Raw genomic sequence first — 15552 nt, 5'->3', positions numbered from 1 at the left:
TTGGCTGGCAACCGGTTCAGGGTGTCACTCGCCTACTACCCGATGACGGCTGGAATAGGCTCCAGCACCCTCCGCGGCCCTTGTGAGGATAAAGTGGATTGGAGAATATATATATATATATATATATATATATATATATATATATATATATATATATATATATATATATATATATATATATATATATATATATAATTAGATCTGTCAAATGATTAAAATATTTAATCTAATTAAAAATGCAACTGTCATAATTAACTCAAATGGACAAAAAAATTAATCGTGATTACTCACACATTTTTTATCGTTTCTGAATTTCCTTTTACATTTTTTGTCCTATTTTTCCCCCATTTTAATGCTCTCATCAACATGGAATCATGAATCAGTTTTCTATGTGCCAAATGCAAATATTTACTGAAATAACAATTTTGATTTTCAATTTTACATGAACATTTTTCACTTGGAGCAGTTATTCACACATAATCTCTCACACAATATTACTGTCCATCAACAACAGTGAAAACAATATTTTGTCACACAACAGCTGCTTTAACAGCTTTTTTTTTATAAAATCAAAACAGAGCAATATAACTGTTTTTCCTTGACTGTCATTGAATGGGTATTTGAAAAAATACATAAATAAAGTCAAAATGTTCTGTGTTCAGAGTAAATGTCAGAGGTTCAAATATATACATGCACACACCCACTCACACACACTCGCAACACATTAAATGACAGTGTACCCTGCTCTACAACCCGCGGCTCGTGAGTCGCATGCGGCTCTTTGGCTGGTTCAATCCGGCTCCCGGGCTTTCAAATGACAAGCATTGAAAACGCCTAGACGGTGGCGCTGCCATTCAAACAACGGTGCTAAATACAAAGAACTATGCCAGCCTATCATCAATCCCGTGACTTGATTGACAAATAGGGCAATCAGTCACATGACTGCCCTTCTCTCGAGAGAAACAACGTAAATTCAGCTTCATGGTTAAAATGGGAAACACCTCACATGGAATCATGAATCAGTTTTCTCCGTGCCAAATGCAAATATTTCGATTTTCAATTTTACATGAACATTTTTCACTTGGAGCAGTTATTCACACATAATCTCTTACACAATATTACTGTCCGTCAACAACAGTGAAAAAATATTTTGTCACACAGCTGCTTTAACAGCTTTTTTTATTAAATCAAAACAGAGCAATATAACATTATAAAGTGCACATCTAAGGTAAACTAGTACTCAGCCTATAGTAGATTTAAACCATGGTTGCATACTTCGTTTTGCTCAAGTTTACTTTGAACACAGCAGTCTGTTTCTGTATGTTTGTTGAAGAATAACGAGACACCGGACACCATTATGTGCCGCTGTATTCAAAACTGCCCGCCGTACAAAAAAGCGCATGCACTTCTCCCGTGCTGCTGGGGCAAACCATTCTGAAAGGGGGGGGGGGGGGGTGTCACTCCCCCTAACACAGTCAGGCTATGTTGATTGTGTTGGTCCTTCTTGTGCGGAAGTCTCTCTACAGTTTTTGTGTAGACCTCATTTCGAATCGCTAGGTCGCTACCACTGTCAGACAAACACAGAGAAGCTCCACCCGCTCTATTTATATGGACGCAGAACACTGTAACCTTCCACACAAAATAGTTCCAAACAAGTAACATCCGCTTGTCGCGTGTGCCGCGTTAATCTCGCGAGAAAAAATTTAATCCCGTTAAAATTGATTTAAATTAATGCCAATAAAAACGCGCTAAACTGACAGCTCTAATATATTCATTCATTCATCTTCCGTACCGCTTGATCCTCACTAGGGTCGCGGGGGGTGCTGGAGCCTATCCCAGCCGTCTCCGGGTAGTAGGCGGGGGACACCCTGAATCGGTTGCCAGCCAATCGCAGGGCACACAGAGACGAACAACCATCCACGCTCACACTCACACCTAGGGACAATTTAGAGTGTTCAATCAGCCTGCCATGCATATTTTTGGAATGTGGGAGGAAACCGGAGCACCCGGAGAAAACCCACGCAGGCCCGGGGAGAACATGCAAACTCCACACAGGGAGGCCGGAGCTGGAATCGAACCCGGTACCTCTGCACTGTGAATCCGACGTGCTAACCACTGGACTACCGGGCCGCCTGCTCTAATATATATATATATATATATATATATATATATATATATATATATGCGCGCACACACACACACACACACACACACACACACAATCCTAATACTGTTCAAAAGTAACCCAAATTGGCCAACCCAGCGCTGTCTCCAAAAGGGGTCTATTCTTATACACAGCGCATTGGGTTGAGGATTTGACCCAGCACCTTAGGTCAAGATTTTATCCCCAAAAAAGTTACAAACAACACATACTTTCATTCATTCATCTTCCTCACCGCTTGATCCTCACTTGGGTCGCGGGGGGTGCTGGAGCCTATCCCAGAGTGAAAACTCAAACGAAATTGGTTAACAGATTATCAGAACAGATGTGATAACAAATTATAGCACTTTTTTACCAAAATTTTGAAGGAGAGAGCTGTACTTGTTAGCATTAAAAAGAAAAAAAAAGTTAATTCGGTTTTTTTTTTTTTTTTTTGCGGGGGGTGTCTTACCTTTTCTGAGCAATGTGTGACATTGGTCTAAATGTTTAAGACTGTGATTGTTGTACATGTTTCGCAGGGAGAGCCAGGCATAGGGCTCAGGGGAGAAAAGGGAGCAACAGGTGAAAAAGGTGACAAGGGGGACAGAGGCCATCTTGGACTGCCTGTAAGTGCTCAATGTCCTGCCCAAATTTTGACCCTAATTTGAGTATAAATGATTTCACAACCTAACTTTTAACCATAAATTAATCACTACATTTCGGAATATTATAGAGTTTAGTTTCAACACACACATTTGTTCTAATGTTGCATGGAAAGCTTAAGGCTTCTACTCGATATTACTAAAATGAGAACGTGCTAGACCTGTGTTGTTGTTCGCCATTGTTTATATTGTTATCTAATTCCTGTTTGGGCTTTTCCCACATTGTGATGCTACTTAAAATGAAATTGTACTTTTGGATTTCTCCAATTACTTATTCTTGGATTCTAAATCTTCAACAATATGCCTGCAACCTTTCAACCACCAGTCCTGATTTTGACAAGCGCAATGACAGATTTTAATTTATATACCTGATTTCAATGCAATCAATTTGAGTCTACAAGGTTTTCAAGTACGAGAATTTTGTAAATTAAGTCTGTGAATTATTTGGGCCATGACTGTTTTGTAAGGAACACATGATCCAAAAAAAAAAAAAAACAACAACAACAAAAAGACAGTACTGGTCAAAGGAGTTACTGACAGTCACTCATTTATAAGCACTCTCACCAAGCTTATCTACAAACTTCCATGATACTTTTTTTTTGTCTTTTTTTCTTTTTTGTCACCAACTGAATGTGTTGTTGATGTCACTTGAGTCACAGCTTCACTCACCCCAACCACCTCCCCAATCTGATTCCCCACCCCACCTTCCTCCCTCCATCTTCCCCATCACCTGTGCTCTTTAACTGTGTACAACACTATCCAGGGGGCTCATGGGTTAGACGGCAGACCCGGTCCAGTGGTGAGTGGTGCAAAAAGTCATGTTCCGGCCCCCTTCTCTCCTTCCTCCACCTTGGCTTTCTCCTCTACCCCTTGCAAGCTTGCTTGATGTCTGCCATGTCTGCTTGTCTCATTTGGCTTGTTTTCCTGCCTCTTGTGCTTGTCTCAGTTTTAGCTCCAGGAACTTTTAGTGAGGAGAGGACTGTTCAGGGTTAGATTGGGAGAACTGCACTGGTCTTATTAAAATTTTAAATTTCTGCTGCAACACAATGGCGCATATACTGTGTGTGTGTATATATTATATATATTATATATATATATATATTGCGCGTCGTCCCGCACGCGGTCTGTCCTTCCGTCTGTCCCTTTTCAAAACGTACCTACTTCACCGCGCCGCTCAGGCAGTGGCTCACTACGATCGCGCGGGCATCTTAGCGAAAAAATGTTGTCTACCCACAAGCATTTCAATGAAATTGTTAGTTATTTAGTAGAGCTAAACATCTCTTTATTTTCGCGATAAGCAATGAAGATGAACAAAAAGTTGAACCAAGCAACAACACTTTTGTGGGCCGAAGGCCCACCTTACCAGCCTTCCGCAGGAACTAGCTGATGAGCCGCCCCGGAGGGCGGCGAACCACCACCTTACCAGCCTTCCGCAAGAACTAGCTGATGAGCCGCCCGGAGGGCGGCGAACCAGCTAGTATATATATATATATATATATATATATATATATATCCCCATAATAAAATAAAAAGCATTGTAGGCATGGTTGGAAAGGTGGTTGAGCAAACGCAGAGAGGTCCAACCTACTGTACTTGTAAAGAATAATTGATATGGTTACTCCTTGAAATAATAGGGAAAAACTCTTTTTGTGTGACTTAGCGACAATATGAAGTGTACATCCTCAGGAGGTTCTCCTTTTAGAGGATCTGCTATACACAGCAACGATATAGTCTTTTGATATTTACTACGTTACCTAGTGTTGCTTCAAAATTAAGAGTTTGACGATGTTAACTTTCAATCCTGACTCAACAGTCTTTTTCCCAATGATTTTAAGCCAGCAAAATTGCAAAGATTACATATCTGAAAAGATAAGCATGTAGGGATGCCCATGCTGCATGTGGAGAAGTTATTCAATTATTCCATACGATACAAATGCATACATGGAATGACCCAAAGTTTTCCTCTCGAATTCTAACTGCTACTCAGATACAACTGCAGATGTTGACATGTGATTCTTTTTCCCTACTTTTTAACACTCTGGACAGTAGTTCAACAAGCTTGGTGTAATGGAAAATTTGTTTTTTATCTAGTTCCTTTTATAAGATCTTTTTTTCTAAATACATTGCATTTTATAAACGCTTGTTGATGTGCTGATCGGGGATTTGTCTTTGATTGTTGGTCGCTGCAGCTCTATATTTATTGTCTTTGTTCTGTTTTGAAGGGTCTAATAGGACCAGCAGGTGTAGCAGGGCCAGCAGGACCAAAGGGGGAGAGAGTGAGTTTCTAGTATAACTTGAGATTTCCATTCTGTAGAAGAGTGGCACTGAGTATTATATCATTGCAGGGTGAGAATGGAGACGCTGGACAACCAGGACCAATTGGCCCACAGGGCATTCCTGTAAGTAATTTTTACCTCATCTACCTAGTTAATTCCTACTGCTATTCTTTTTCATGATACAGTGAAACTCCTCTACAACGAAATCATATTTGCAGCAAGAATTTTTTCACAACAGTAAAAAAAAATTCACTGTATTTTCAATTTTCAATGCGGTATTTCACTGTAGCAAATTTGATCTCAGATGTAAGCACACGCACACCCACACACCCACACGCACAAACCCATGTGTACACGCATACACAAACGTATGCATACTCTATTTTTATTCCAATAGTGCATAAGTATGAGCACACACTTACTTATTTGACACTTCATATAGTCAGTGTAGAAAGAAAAAATGGGAAAGAAATTGTGAAATTTACGATCAGCATTCACTTTCACTTACATCAATTTCTTGGATAATGTATTTTATTTTGCTTGCTCCATCTTTCATTTTGATCACTTTTACCCTCTCCTCCAGCATCAGAGCTCATCTTGTCTTAGCTGCTTGACATCCAATGGTCCGGTTTGTAGCCATTTTAGCAATGCAACATCCATCCTTGTCTGAATCTAACAATAACAAATTCTTCCAGGCATGCAATGAACTTTTAAGCCAGCCACGGGACGCTTCGTAGTCCTCGATGGCCATAGTTAGCTCTCGAAGGCTAGCGCTCCAGTTAGCGTAAGGTTTTTAGCCTTTGAGAGCCAACTATGGCCATCGAGGACTACAGAGCGTCCCGTGGCTGTTTTCAGCATGATAACAAGTAAAGCATTCGAGGAAACGGTCGTTTATTTGAATGTCCCTCGAGTCATAAGCAATTTACTCTGAGCAGCTAATCGGATGCTACGCATCTAGCTTCAGTATCTACACACTAAGACAGTGAGGTCCCTCTTGGCCAATCGGAGGCCAGGATGATGCTCGGTAAGCCAATGGCAGAGCAGCTATGAGTATGTTGAGTCCAGGAAACTCGCAGCTGTGACCGAAATAAACATCATTCACTCTGTAAACCAGTGTGGTGGTTGCTGTTGCCTTTTTTCGAACGAAGCAGTAGAGGTCGCTGTTGGATAAGACTTCATTGTAGTGAATGTCTTTGCGAGGCTGGAGCAGAGAAAATGATTTTGTATAACGCAACAGGGGAGTTTTTCGTCGTATGGGGGGCAGGAGAATGGGAATTGTGTTAATGCATGAAGATTTTTTCACATAAGGGTGTATTTTCGCCCATGTAGGTTTCGTTCTAGAGGAGTTTCACTGTAGAGTCTATGAAATGAAGAAACACAAAAAAAAATAATTCATTAAGTTATATAGATTTACAACATGCAGTCGATATGCTACTTTATTCTAATGTTGATGATTTTAATTACCATATTAAAGTCACCTATAAACAAATTAACCCTTTCATGCACCCTACAGCCTGATAACATGATAAGCTGTCCACTGTAGTAACCACTGCCCCTGAAAGGGTTAAATATCACATAAAACCCAATGTTCATTTGTATATACAGTAAATAAATAAAATCACCCAAACGTGAATATGGGAAAATGTTTTATGAACAAATGAAACCAAGGGTGGGCGGCACAGTGGACATCCAGTTAGCACGTCCACCTCACAGTACAAATGTGCAGGGTGAAATTCTGGCTCTCGCCTACCTTGTGGAATTTGCATGTTCTCCCCGTGCCTACGAGGGTTTTCTACAGGAACTTCGGTTTCCTCCAACATTCCAAAAACATGCATGGCAGGTAACGGAACACTCAAAATTGTTCAGAAGTATGACTTTGAGTGGGAATGTTTGTGTATAAGTGCCCTTTGATTGGCTGGCAACCAGTTCAGAGGGCATACACCAATTACTGTCCAAAGACAGCTGGAGTAGGCTCCAGCACGCCTGCGATCCTCGTGATAAGCGGATGAGAAAATGGATGGGTGGATGGATAAAACCAAGGTTGAATGTTGTGACCATAATTCCAAATGTTTGGAGAAAACAAAACACTGCTCTTCACCCAGCGAACACCATTCCTACAGTGAAGCTTGGTGGTGGAGCATCATGAGGGCTATTTTTGTTTAGCTGGAACTAGAGCATTAGACAAGGCAGGAGGAATTGTGAACAGTTCCGAATAGCTGTCAGTGTTGGTACAAAATCTGGCTTCTGCTAGAAAGCAAAAACAGTGCATGGAAAAGCCGACTCGAATATCTGAAATTTGTTTGGGTTCAATCAGAGGAACTTTAAATGGTGGCCAACATGCGGACTCCCTTTTAACATGGATGTGAATGTGATTGGTTAATTCTGAACACTGACACGTCATCTCTTATAAGAAGAGGTTGTGCACATTTGTGTAACCACATTATTTCTGTTGTTTATCATTATTTCCCCTCTTCAAAATGTTTTTTTTTACAATTTCAGTTGTACATTTTACAGTCAAACCAATTATCGAAAATGTTTTACAATGATTTCGTTGGAACTCATTTTGTTACATAACAAAAACCTGGAATTTAAACTCTTGACAAAAGTAGTCTGAGATGGGCTTAGCACACCCAAGATGAATGGACAGTGATCAATTTTGGGTTTTGTACCTATAAATCATAATTATTGTATTTTCTGCCCTTCAGTGAATGGCCTATTTTAAAACTTTTTTTCAAATATAGGGCACAATGCATTCTAAGGCACATAGAAGCTACAATATTGGCTGCGGTTGTGTTATGCACCCACTAAAGCCATTAGAACTGGTCACAAACACAGACATGAAACATGTAAATACAAATGGCATTACAAAAAAATTAATAAAAGACTAAGTTATGAAGACAATTTTTTCAACAAAAAGGCACACAAACAAAGGCTCACCTCTACAAGGGGCTAAATATCCTTAGAACTCTTACTTGTCTCCTTTTTCCTTCGTTTAGTCAGTAGTTAACTATGCTTCACTTGTTTCTTATGCACTTTCAAGACTCAAAAGGGGAAAGAAATTGACGATCAGCATTCACTTTAACTTACATCAATTTATTGGATCATGTATTTTATTTTGCTTCCTCCATCTTTCATTTTGATCACTTTTACCCTCTCTTCCAGCGTCAGAGCACTTCTTGTCCTAGCTGCTTGACATCCAAAAGTCCATTTTGTAGCCATTTTAGCAATGCAACGTTCATGCTGAGTCTGAATCGAACAATAACAAATACTTCCTGGACCCGGTGGCTTTTCTTTCCACCATTTCACTATCTATAATTCGACCTCCCCTCGATCGCCACCCAAGACAGCGTTGCTCAGCTAATGTCATGCAATGAACTTTTAAAGCCAGCCACGGGATGCTTCGTAGTCCTCGATGGCCATAGTTAGTGCGATGGAACTCGCCTTCTCTCTAATTACACTCCAGTTAGCGTCAGGATTTTAGCATGATAACAAGTAAAGCATTTGTTTATTTCACTATCCGTCGAGCCACAAGCAATTTACTCTAAGCAGCTAATCTGATGCATTCCACTGTCTCTTCCATGGATCTAGCTACAGTATCTACACACATAGATAGTGAGGTCCCTCTTGGCCAATCGGAGGCCAGGATTATGCTTGGTAAACCAATGGCAGAGCAGCTATGAGTATGTGGCGTTCAGGCAAGTTGAAGCTGTGTAAACCAGTGTGGTGGTTGCTGTTGCTGTTTCCGAATGAAGCAGTAGAGGTCGCTGTTGGATTAGACTTCGTTGTAGTGAATCTCTTCACTCGGCAAGAGCAGAGAAAAAGATTTTGTATAACGCAACAGGGTTTTTTTTGTTGTATGTGGGGGAGGAGAGTAGGAATGGTGTTAATGCATGAAGATTTTTTCACACTACGGGGTATTATCGCCCATGTTGGTTTCGTTGTAGAGGAGTTTCACTGTAATTGCCTTATGCTTTGAGACAAGCGAAGTTTCCCGAGGCAATACAATGAACGGTATCTTTCATTTACATTTACTTTTACCGGAGATGCAACGGCGCCAATGTTCCCTCTAAACTGCACAACTGAGTGCTGGTCGCACACTCTCAGTGCACAAGAAAACCTATCCAGCGCAGAGAGCGCACTGACAATGATTTAGATATACAACTTTTTTTCTGTATCAATTTGCTGTATAATTCAGTGAGTGACAGGTGTCCAGCCAATTACACAATAGATGCAATGACACTATGCAGCCAATCACGGCATTGACAGTACTTGCGCATGTTCTCTGCTCCATAACAATAACTGTGCAACGGCGATAAATGATGCTCATGCTCACCCTTTATCATGGCGAAACGACCGGGCAGTGAACGTGATACGTCGACTCCCCAAACCAAATTAAGAATGAACTGTGGTTCTTTTAAGTTGGAATGGTTTTCGGAGTACCGTATTTTTACGACCATTCGGCGCACCGTATTGTTGGGCGCAGTCTCAGTAATGGGTGCTATTTCTGTATTTGACACATACACAAAACGCACTGTATTATTGGGCTCAGCCAGGCATTGTAAAACATACGCCAGTTTAAACATACGGCATGCTAGGGGTGTGCCTTTAGCGTCCTCTTACACGCCCATCCTTCAGTCATTGGCGACTGGTACCTGCTAGGGGTGTGCCTTTGGCATCCTCTTACACGCCCGCCCTTCACTCATTGGCGACTGGTATTTGCTAGGGACGTACCTTTAGGGTCCTCTTACACGCCCACCCTTCACTCATTGGCGGACTTCCGCATGCCTGTCGTCACTCACGTCCGCCTTTTCTCTGTATAAACAGCTTGTCGGCCAGAAGTGCCCTCAGTCAGGCTTTGGAACTCTGCACATACACTAGACTAGACGCTCCGCATTATAAGGCGTCCTGTCCATTTTGGAGAAAACTTAAGACTTTTAATGGCGCCTTATAGTCATGAAAATACAGTATGTGCCAAATAGAAGAACAAGCAGTGAAACTGGAAAAAAAATGAATTTAGTTGTGAAAATTCAGTGTTTCTGTGTCAGTTGAATTGATATATTATTTCTTGTTCCTCTTTTCAGGGCTTTGTAGGACCACAAGGACTCAAAGGAAATCGGGTAAGAAAGATTATGGATTATTTTTGGAGCAAGTGCTTCTCGAATACTCACATAGACCAAAGTGGTGTAATTCCACAAATAACATAACACTATTAAGTCTTTGGAAGTCATGTTTCAAGACAGTCAGTGGCTACTTGTGATCGTTTTGTAAAGCAAGACTCGAAATAAGCGATTTTGCATCGCAGTTTGTATTGAGCATACATTTTTATCAAGCCATTGCTTTTATAAAAGGTAAAAAAAAGTGACTACTTTGCTTTAATGACGTGAGATGTAATTCACCTGAATAGACCATTATTTTCTGTCGGATACTCGAATACTGAAATATTTGAGAGCTGTAGCCTTACATTCAACCCACCCATTATGCTGCCATATTTTTATTCTTTCATAAAACCCTTGCTTCAGGACAGGATATTAACCGGGGCTGGGGGGGGGGGGGGGGAGCTCATCAAAATTAATAAATTGCTCCTCAAATTAAGTCACTGATTAGCAAAATTGTTTTTCAAAGAAAAAAGTCATTTCGAGCCTTGACAAGGGAGCTTGTATGCAAATATTTTTTTTGTCACAAAAATGATTCGGATTTATGGCTCCTCAGTTAAGCCTCAAATATCATATTTATAGATAGTCTATAGTTTTTAAATTTTCTTGAAACTGGCTCTGGTGGGATTTTAACATGGATATTATCTTTGTGGTGCCAATTAAATTTGCAAATCTTGCTAATTTTGCTGCCACTTAGCTGACTGGGAATTGCTTCAAAGCCTCACAAGCAGATATAAAATCAAGAGTTGACTAGCCGAAATGAAAGACACTCTCTTTAATATTATTCATGAAAAAACTGATTAGTCAGATAGATGCTTTGATTCTGCGTGATTATGAATAATGAATGTCAACACAAGATGAACAGAAGATGCACTTGATCATATCAAAACAAGTCAAAGACATCAAAGGGATATAATGACCCTGGAGAGTACCTCTTTTGCTTTTGTGGTCAAAATAAATTAGAATTTTCAATTCCATTTTGTCTTTTTGTGACACAGTGTGGTGAAAAAGTAGTGGCCGTCTTCGTGATGTTTTTTTTCATATTTATCAAGCCAAATTTACTGTCTCACAAAGACAAAATTAAATAAATACAAAATGCAGCTCCTAAGGTGAGATGTTTTTTTTTAAGGCCCAAAAAAATCCTAACCTGTCTGTCCTATGGAAAAACTCAATCTCACACCTTGTTGAATCGTAAACCAGCTATTTGGAAATAGTCTTTGGTCTATTTGGTCTAGTTAACACCAGATTTGTTAATAATAATAATAATAATGTTTTTTTTTGTTTTGTTTTGTTTTGGGTTTTTTAATGGCGGCCCGGTAGTTCAGTGGTTAGCACTTCGGCTGCACAGTGCAGAGGTACCGGGTTCGATTCCAGCTCCCCTCCTGCCTGTGTGGAGTTTGCATGTTCTCCCCGGGCCTCCCACATTCCAAAAACATGTGTGGCAGGCTCATTGAACACTCTAAATTGTCCCTAGGTGTGAGTGTGAGTGTGGATAGTTGTTCGTCTCTGTGTGCCCTGTGATTGGCTGGCAACCGATTCAGGGTGTCCCCGGCCTACTGCCCGAAGACAGCTGGGATAGGCTCCAGCACCCCCCGCGACCCTAGTGAGGATCAAGCAGTTCGGAAGATGAAGGAATTAATTTTTTTTAAATTAATTTTGAAAGCGCTTTTCATGATACTCAGAGACGCTTTACAAGAGTTTAAAACATAGGATAAAAATGTACACTTTAAATCCAAGCATACATGATTTAAAACAAACGCATTTATAAAAAGAAAAACAAAGCAGAAATGGGTAAAAGAGAATCAAAGTTTTTAAAAGCATTACGGAATAATTGAGTTTTAAAGACATTATTTGAAGGATTGGTGCTCAGTTGCGGATGTGTTGTGGTAGAGTGTTCCAGAGCGTGGGGGCGGTGACAGAGAAGTCCCCCCGGGTTCTGAACCTGGTCACGGGGATGGCGAGGAGGTTTGTCTTTGAGGAGCAGAGTTTGCGGGAAGGAGTGTATGGGTGAAGAAGGTCGGCGAGGTAGGAGGGAGCCTGATTGTGAAGGGCTTTATAGGTGAGTAGTAGGAGTTCAAACTGAATATGCTGGGGAACAGGGAGACAGCGGAGGTTTTTCAGGATGGGGGTGATGTGATCACGAGTGCGAGTGTGGGTGAGAAGGCGGGTGGCAGCATTCTGCATGTACTGTAGTTTATTGAGGAGTTTGGAGGTTGTACCGTAGAGGGTTCTATTGCAGTACTGAAGGCGGGAGGTGATGAAGTCGTGGATGAGGGTTTGAGCGGTGTTGAAAGAAAGTGAAAAGCGGAGGCGAGAAATGTTTTTGAGGTGGAAGAAAGCAGTTTTGGTGATTTGGGTCATGTGTTGGTCAAAGGAGAGATTATTATCAAAAAGGACACCCAAGGTTTCCGACAGTGAGGGGAACAGGGTGGAGTTGTCGATAGTGAGGTTAAAGTTGGAGGCTGTTTGGGTGAGGGACTGAGGACCTATTATTAGCAGTTGAGATTTAGTGCAGTTCAGAGTGAGAAAGTTTGTTTGCATCCAGGATTTTATATCTGAAAGACAGTTAGACAGGGTGGAATGGGTTGTTGGGGTAAACAATTTGGTGGATATGTACAATTGGACGTCATCAGCATAGCAGTGGAACTGGAGACCATGATGACGAATGATTTGGCCGAGGAGTAGAAGGTAGAGGATGAAGAGAAGAGGACCAAGCACAGAACGTTGTTTACGATGATACTAGTGCAGCGTGTTATACCGGAGACAAATTCCTTGTGTGTTCTCCATACTTGGCCAATAAAGATGATTCTGATTCTGATTCTGATTCTGAGAACCTTGGGGGACACCTCGGGACAGTGGGGCAGTGTAGAAAGAGCAGTTGTTGATGTGTATGAATTGTTTCCTGTCAGCGAGATACGAGCGAAGCCAGGTGAGGACTTTGTCGGTTTTGTATGGAGATGGGCATGAATTTGGAGAGAGGTGGAGTAGTTGGAGGAATAGAGGCAGGTAAGAATGGAGGGGGGTGGGTGAGGTGGTGAGTGAACTGTAGTGGATGTCGATTTTGGATTTAAAGTAGGATAGGAATGAACTACATTTGCCGAATGTAAAAGAGGTTGAAATGTTGTTGCTGGGTTTGAGGAGTTTGTTGACAAAATAAATCAACAAATCATCAAAATAGCATGAATTATTTAAATCTAATTCAGATGCTGTTGTATGACCTTAAATGAGCTGTTCATACTTGAAAAGACTCAAATACGACTATGTTGTTGTGATTGTGTGAAAAAGAGTGTGACAACATTTTGTTAAAGACTCAGCCTATGATCACAAATGCTTGTGATACACACAGTTATCCACGTTTGAGATTCAAGGGCCAATTTATTTTTCACAAGGGGTCAGATTTGTTTTCCGCTTCATCAATAAAAGCGCAATTTTGAAACTGCATTGAATATTTAATTGTGTTCTTTGTGAGATTTTAAAGTTGCTTATCTCATCTGAAGATTTAAAAGTGGTTAATGCAAAAAAAAAAATCACGAAGGGGGCCAAATACTTTTTGTTAAAATGGCACATTACAGTTGTCGTATTTGCTTTAGTGACGAGAATTTGTGACTTCTGCTTTTAATCTGAAAAAAAATCTTTTATATTGTCCACCACATGTAAACTGACTGTAATACCCTACCGCTATAATAATCTTGCTGTTCCTTCCTATTAACATGGTCCTTGTTTAATATTTCCACTCCCATCAATCAAGTCTTCACATTTCATCGACTTTTTCAACACATTCAACTGACTTCCAAGGGATAAGCGAACTCAAATGAAAATACTTGATCCACATGGTGAATGAAGAATATTCTAAATTCGGCTACGAGTGAGCATTCAGTTGAAAGTGTTGAAGATCAAGCTATGGAATCGTGGAGTTGTTTTTACTCTTGTCCTATCTTTCCTTTGTATCCACAGGTCTTCCTATCCCCTTTTTCCTTCCCTCCACCTTGCCCCATGGCTCTTTTTCTCGCAAAGGGTTGCCCTCTCTCCCTCTCACAACACTTGGGCTCCTGCTCCTGCTCCTGCATTCTAATTAAAGTCCTGGGTTAATACTCCTCCTCTTACACCTCCTTTTTGCCTATTCCTTTTTAACTGTACATTTGCCATGCAAGTGCTCATGAATCAACCCCTGACCCTTTTTCCATATCCCCTAAATGGCAAGTGATGCTCTCGCATCATTGCATGCTTCTAAAATTCTGTTGATGAAATTTTTATTTACGTGTACACACACCGTTAAACCAAACTACCTTCAGTAAGTCAAAGCTTACACACTGAGCATACTTGAAACAGCACGCTCACTTCGTATGATTAATGGAAGCATTCCGTGCCAAACTCAAGTGACTCCTCTCAGCGCAGTACAATTTGAAAGACGTGGGCCGACCATGTTTTCCGGATTGGAAATCGCACCAGCCATGAAATGCAAACTAATGAAGAAAAAAACAAAGTCGCACTGGAATTTCAATTGCATTTTTAGGGGAAATTTATTTGATAAAACCCAACACCAAGAACATACATGTCATCTTGAAAGGCAATTAAAAAAAAATTAACAACAGGCTGAATAAGTGTGCGATTAGGCTAATGTTACACATAACACATAAACAACAAATTGAGAACGTGCCTGGTATGTTCACGGAATGTCCATTAAGGGAAGTATGACTGAGCCGTATTCTAACTCATTAACTATGAAGTAACGCAGTAGTTAAGTCAGTAAATGTTTGTATGAAACTGACCTCTAGGCCAGAAATATTCGTAAAACAATCAAATGAAAAAAAGTACAGCAGTATAGCAGCAAGTACAGCAGTACTCTTCCATTATGCAAACCTTGAAACAAGGACAGCCTTTGATCTTGATGAACAGGTGTTCAAAAAAAGAGCACGTACAGTGGATATAAAAAGTCTAAACTCCTTTGTTCAAATGCCAAGAATGTCAAATGTTTTGGATCCACATTGAACGAAAACAGTCCAATCTAAGGCCAAACAAAAAAGTAACATGAAATTTCAGCATAGGGTCGGTAGGTCGGACAAAGTTTTTTTTTTTAATCTTTTGTTTTTTCCATCAAAAATGTAAACAAAATAACCAGAAAACATAAAACAAGAAGTCATTGAACCCAACGCTCCGTGGCCGGCACCGCCGCCACCTATTTAGTTTTCTCCCCGCTCTGGACTCAGGGGGAGAAGGAGGGGGGGGACATCCGTCGATGTCCTCCTCCGCCCTCGATGTTTACTCGGCCCGTGGTGTTCATCAAATAGTTTGCTGATTTTTTTTCAATACATAAATGGATG

The 15552-nt window shown here is 40.6% G+C and overlaps 2 protein-coding genes across 16 annotated transcripts in view; one reads left to right on the top strand and one right to left on the bottom strand.

Annotated features, from left to right (window-relative positions):
• Positions 1-15552, bottom strand: part of si:ch211-250c4.3 (uncharacterized protein LOC100535981 homolog) — a 132906-nt gene that overhangs the window by 5630 nt on the left and 111724 nt on the right. The window lies entirely within an intron of this gene.
• The window catches only part of col13a1 (collagen, type XIII, alpha 1), a 59426-nt gene that overhangs the window by 33521 nt on the left and 10353 nt on the right, over positions 1-15552 (top strand). For 9 of the 15 annotated variants that reach the window (XR_007964982.1, XR_007964981.1, XR_007964987.1 and 6 more), the window contains 6 exons: positions 2680-2766; positions 3566-3601; positions 5025-5078; positions 5148-5201; positions 10160-10195; positions 14186-14315. Coding sequence is in view for 5 of the 15 variants with exons in the window: in XM_052081078.1 (XP_051937038.1) it covers positions 2680-2766; positions 3566-3601; positions 5025-5078; positions 5148-5201; positions 10160-10195 (267 nt within the window). In the remaining 10 variants the exon portion in view is untranslated. The remainder of the gene's footprint in view (positions 1-2679; positions 2767-3565; positions 3602-5024; positions 5079-5147; positions 5202-10159; positions 10196-14185; positions 14316-15552) is intronic. The other 6 variants (XM_052081078.1, XM_052081077.1, XM_052081082.1 and 3 more) reach the window with 2 other exon arrangements.

Source organism: Hippocampus zosterae, chromosome 11 (genome assembly GCF_025434085.1).
Source record: "Hippocampus zosterae strain Florida chromosome 11, ASM2543408v3, whole genome shotgun sequence".
NCBI classification, from domain to species: domain Eukaryota; kingdom Metazoa; phylum Chordata; class Actinopteri; order Syngnathiformes; family Syngnathidae; genus Hippocampus; species Hippocampus zosterae.
The sequence above is the reverse complement of the archived record's forward strand: the minus strand, read 5'-3'. Positions and strand labels throughout refer to the sequence as shown.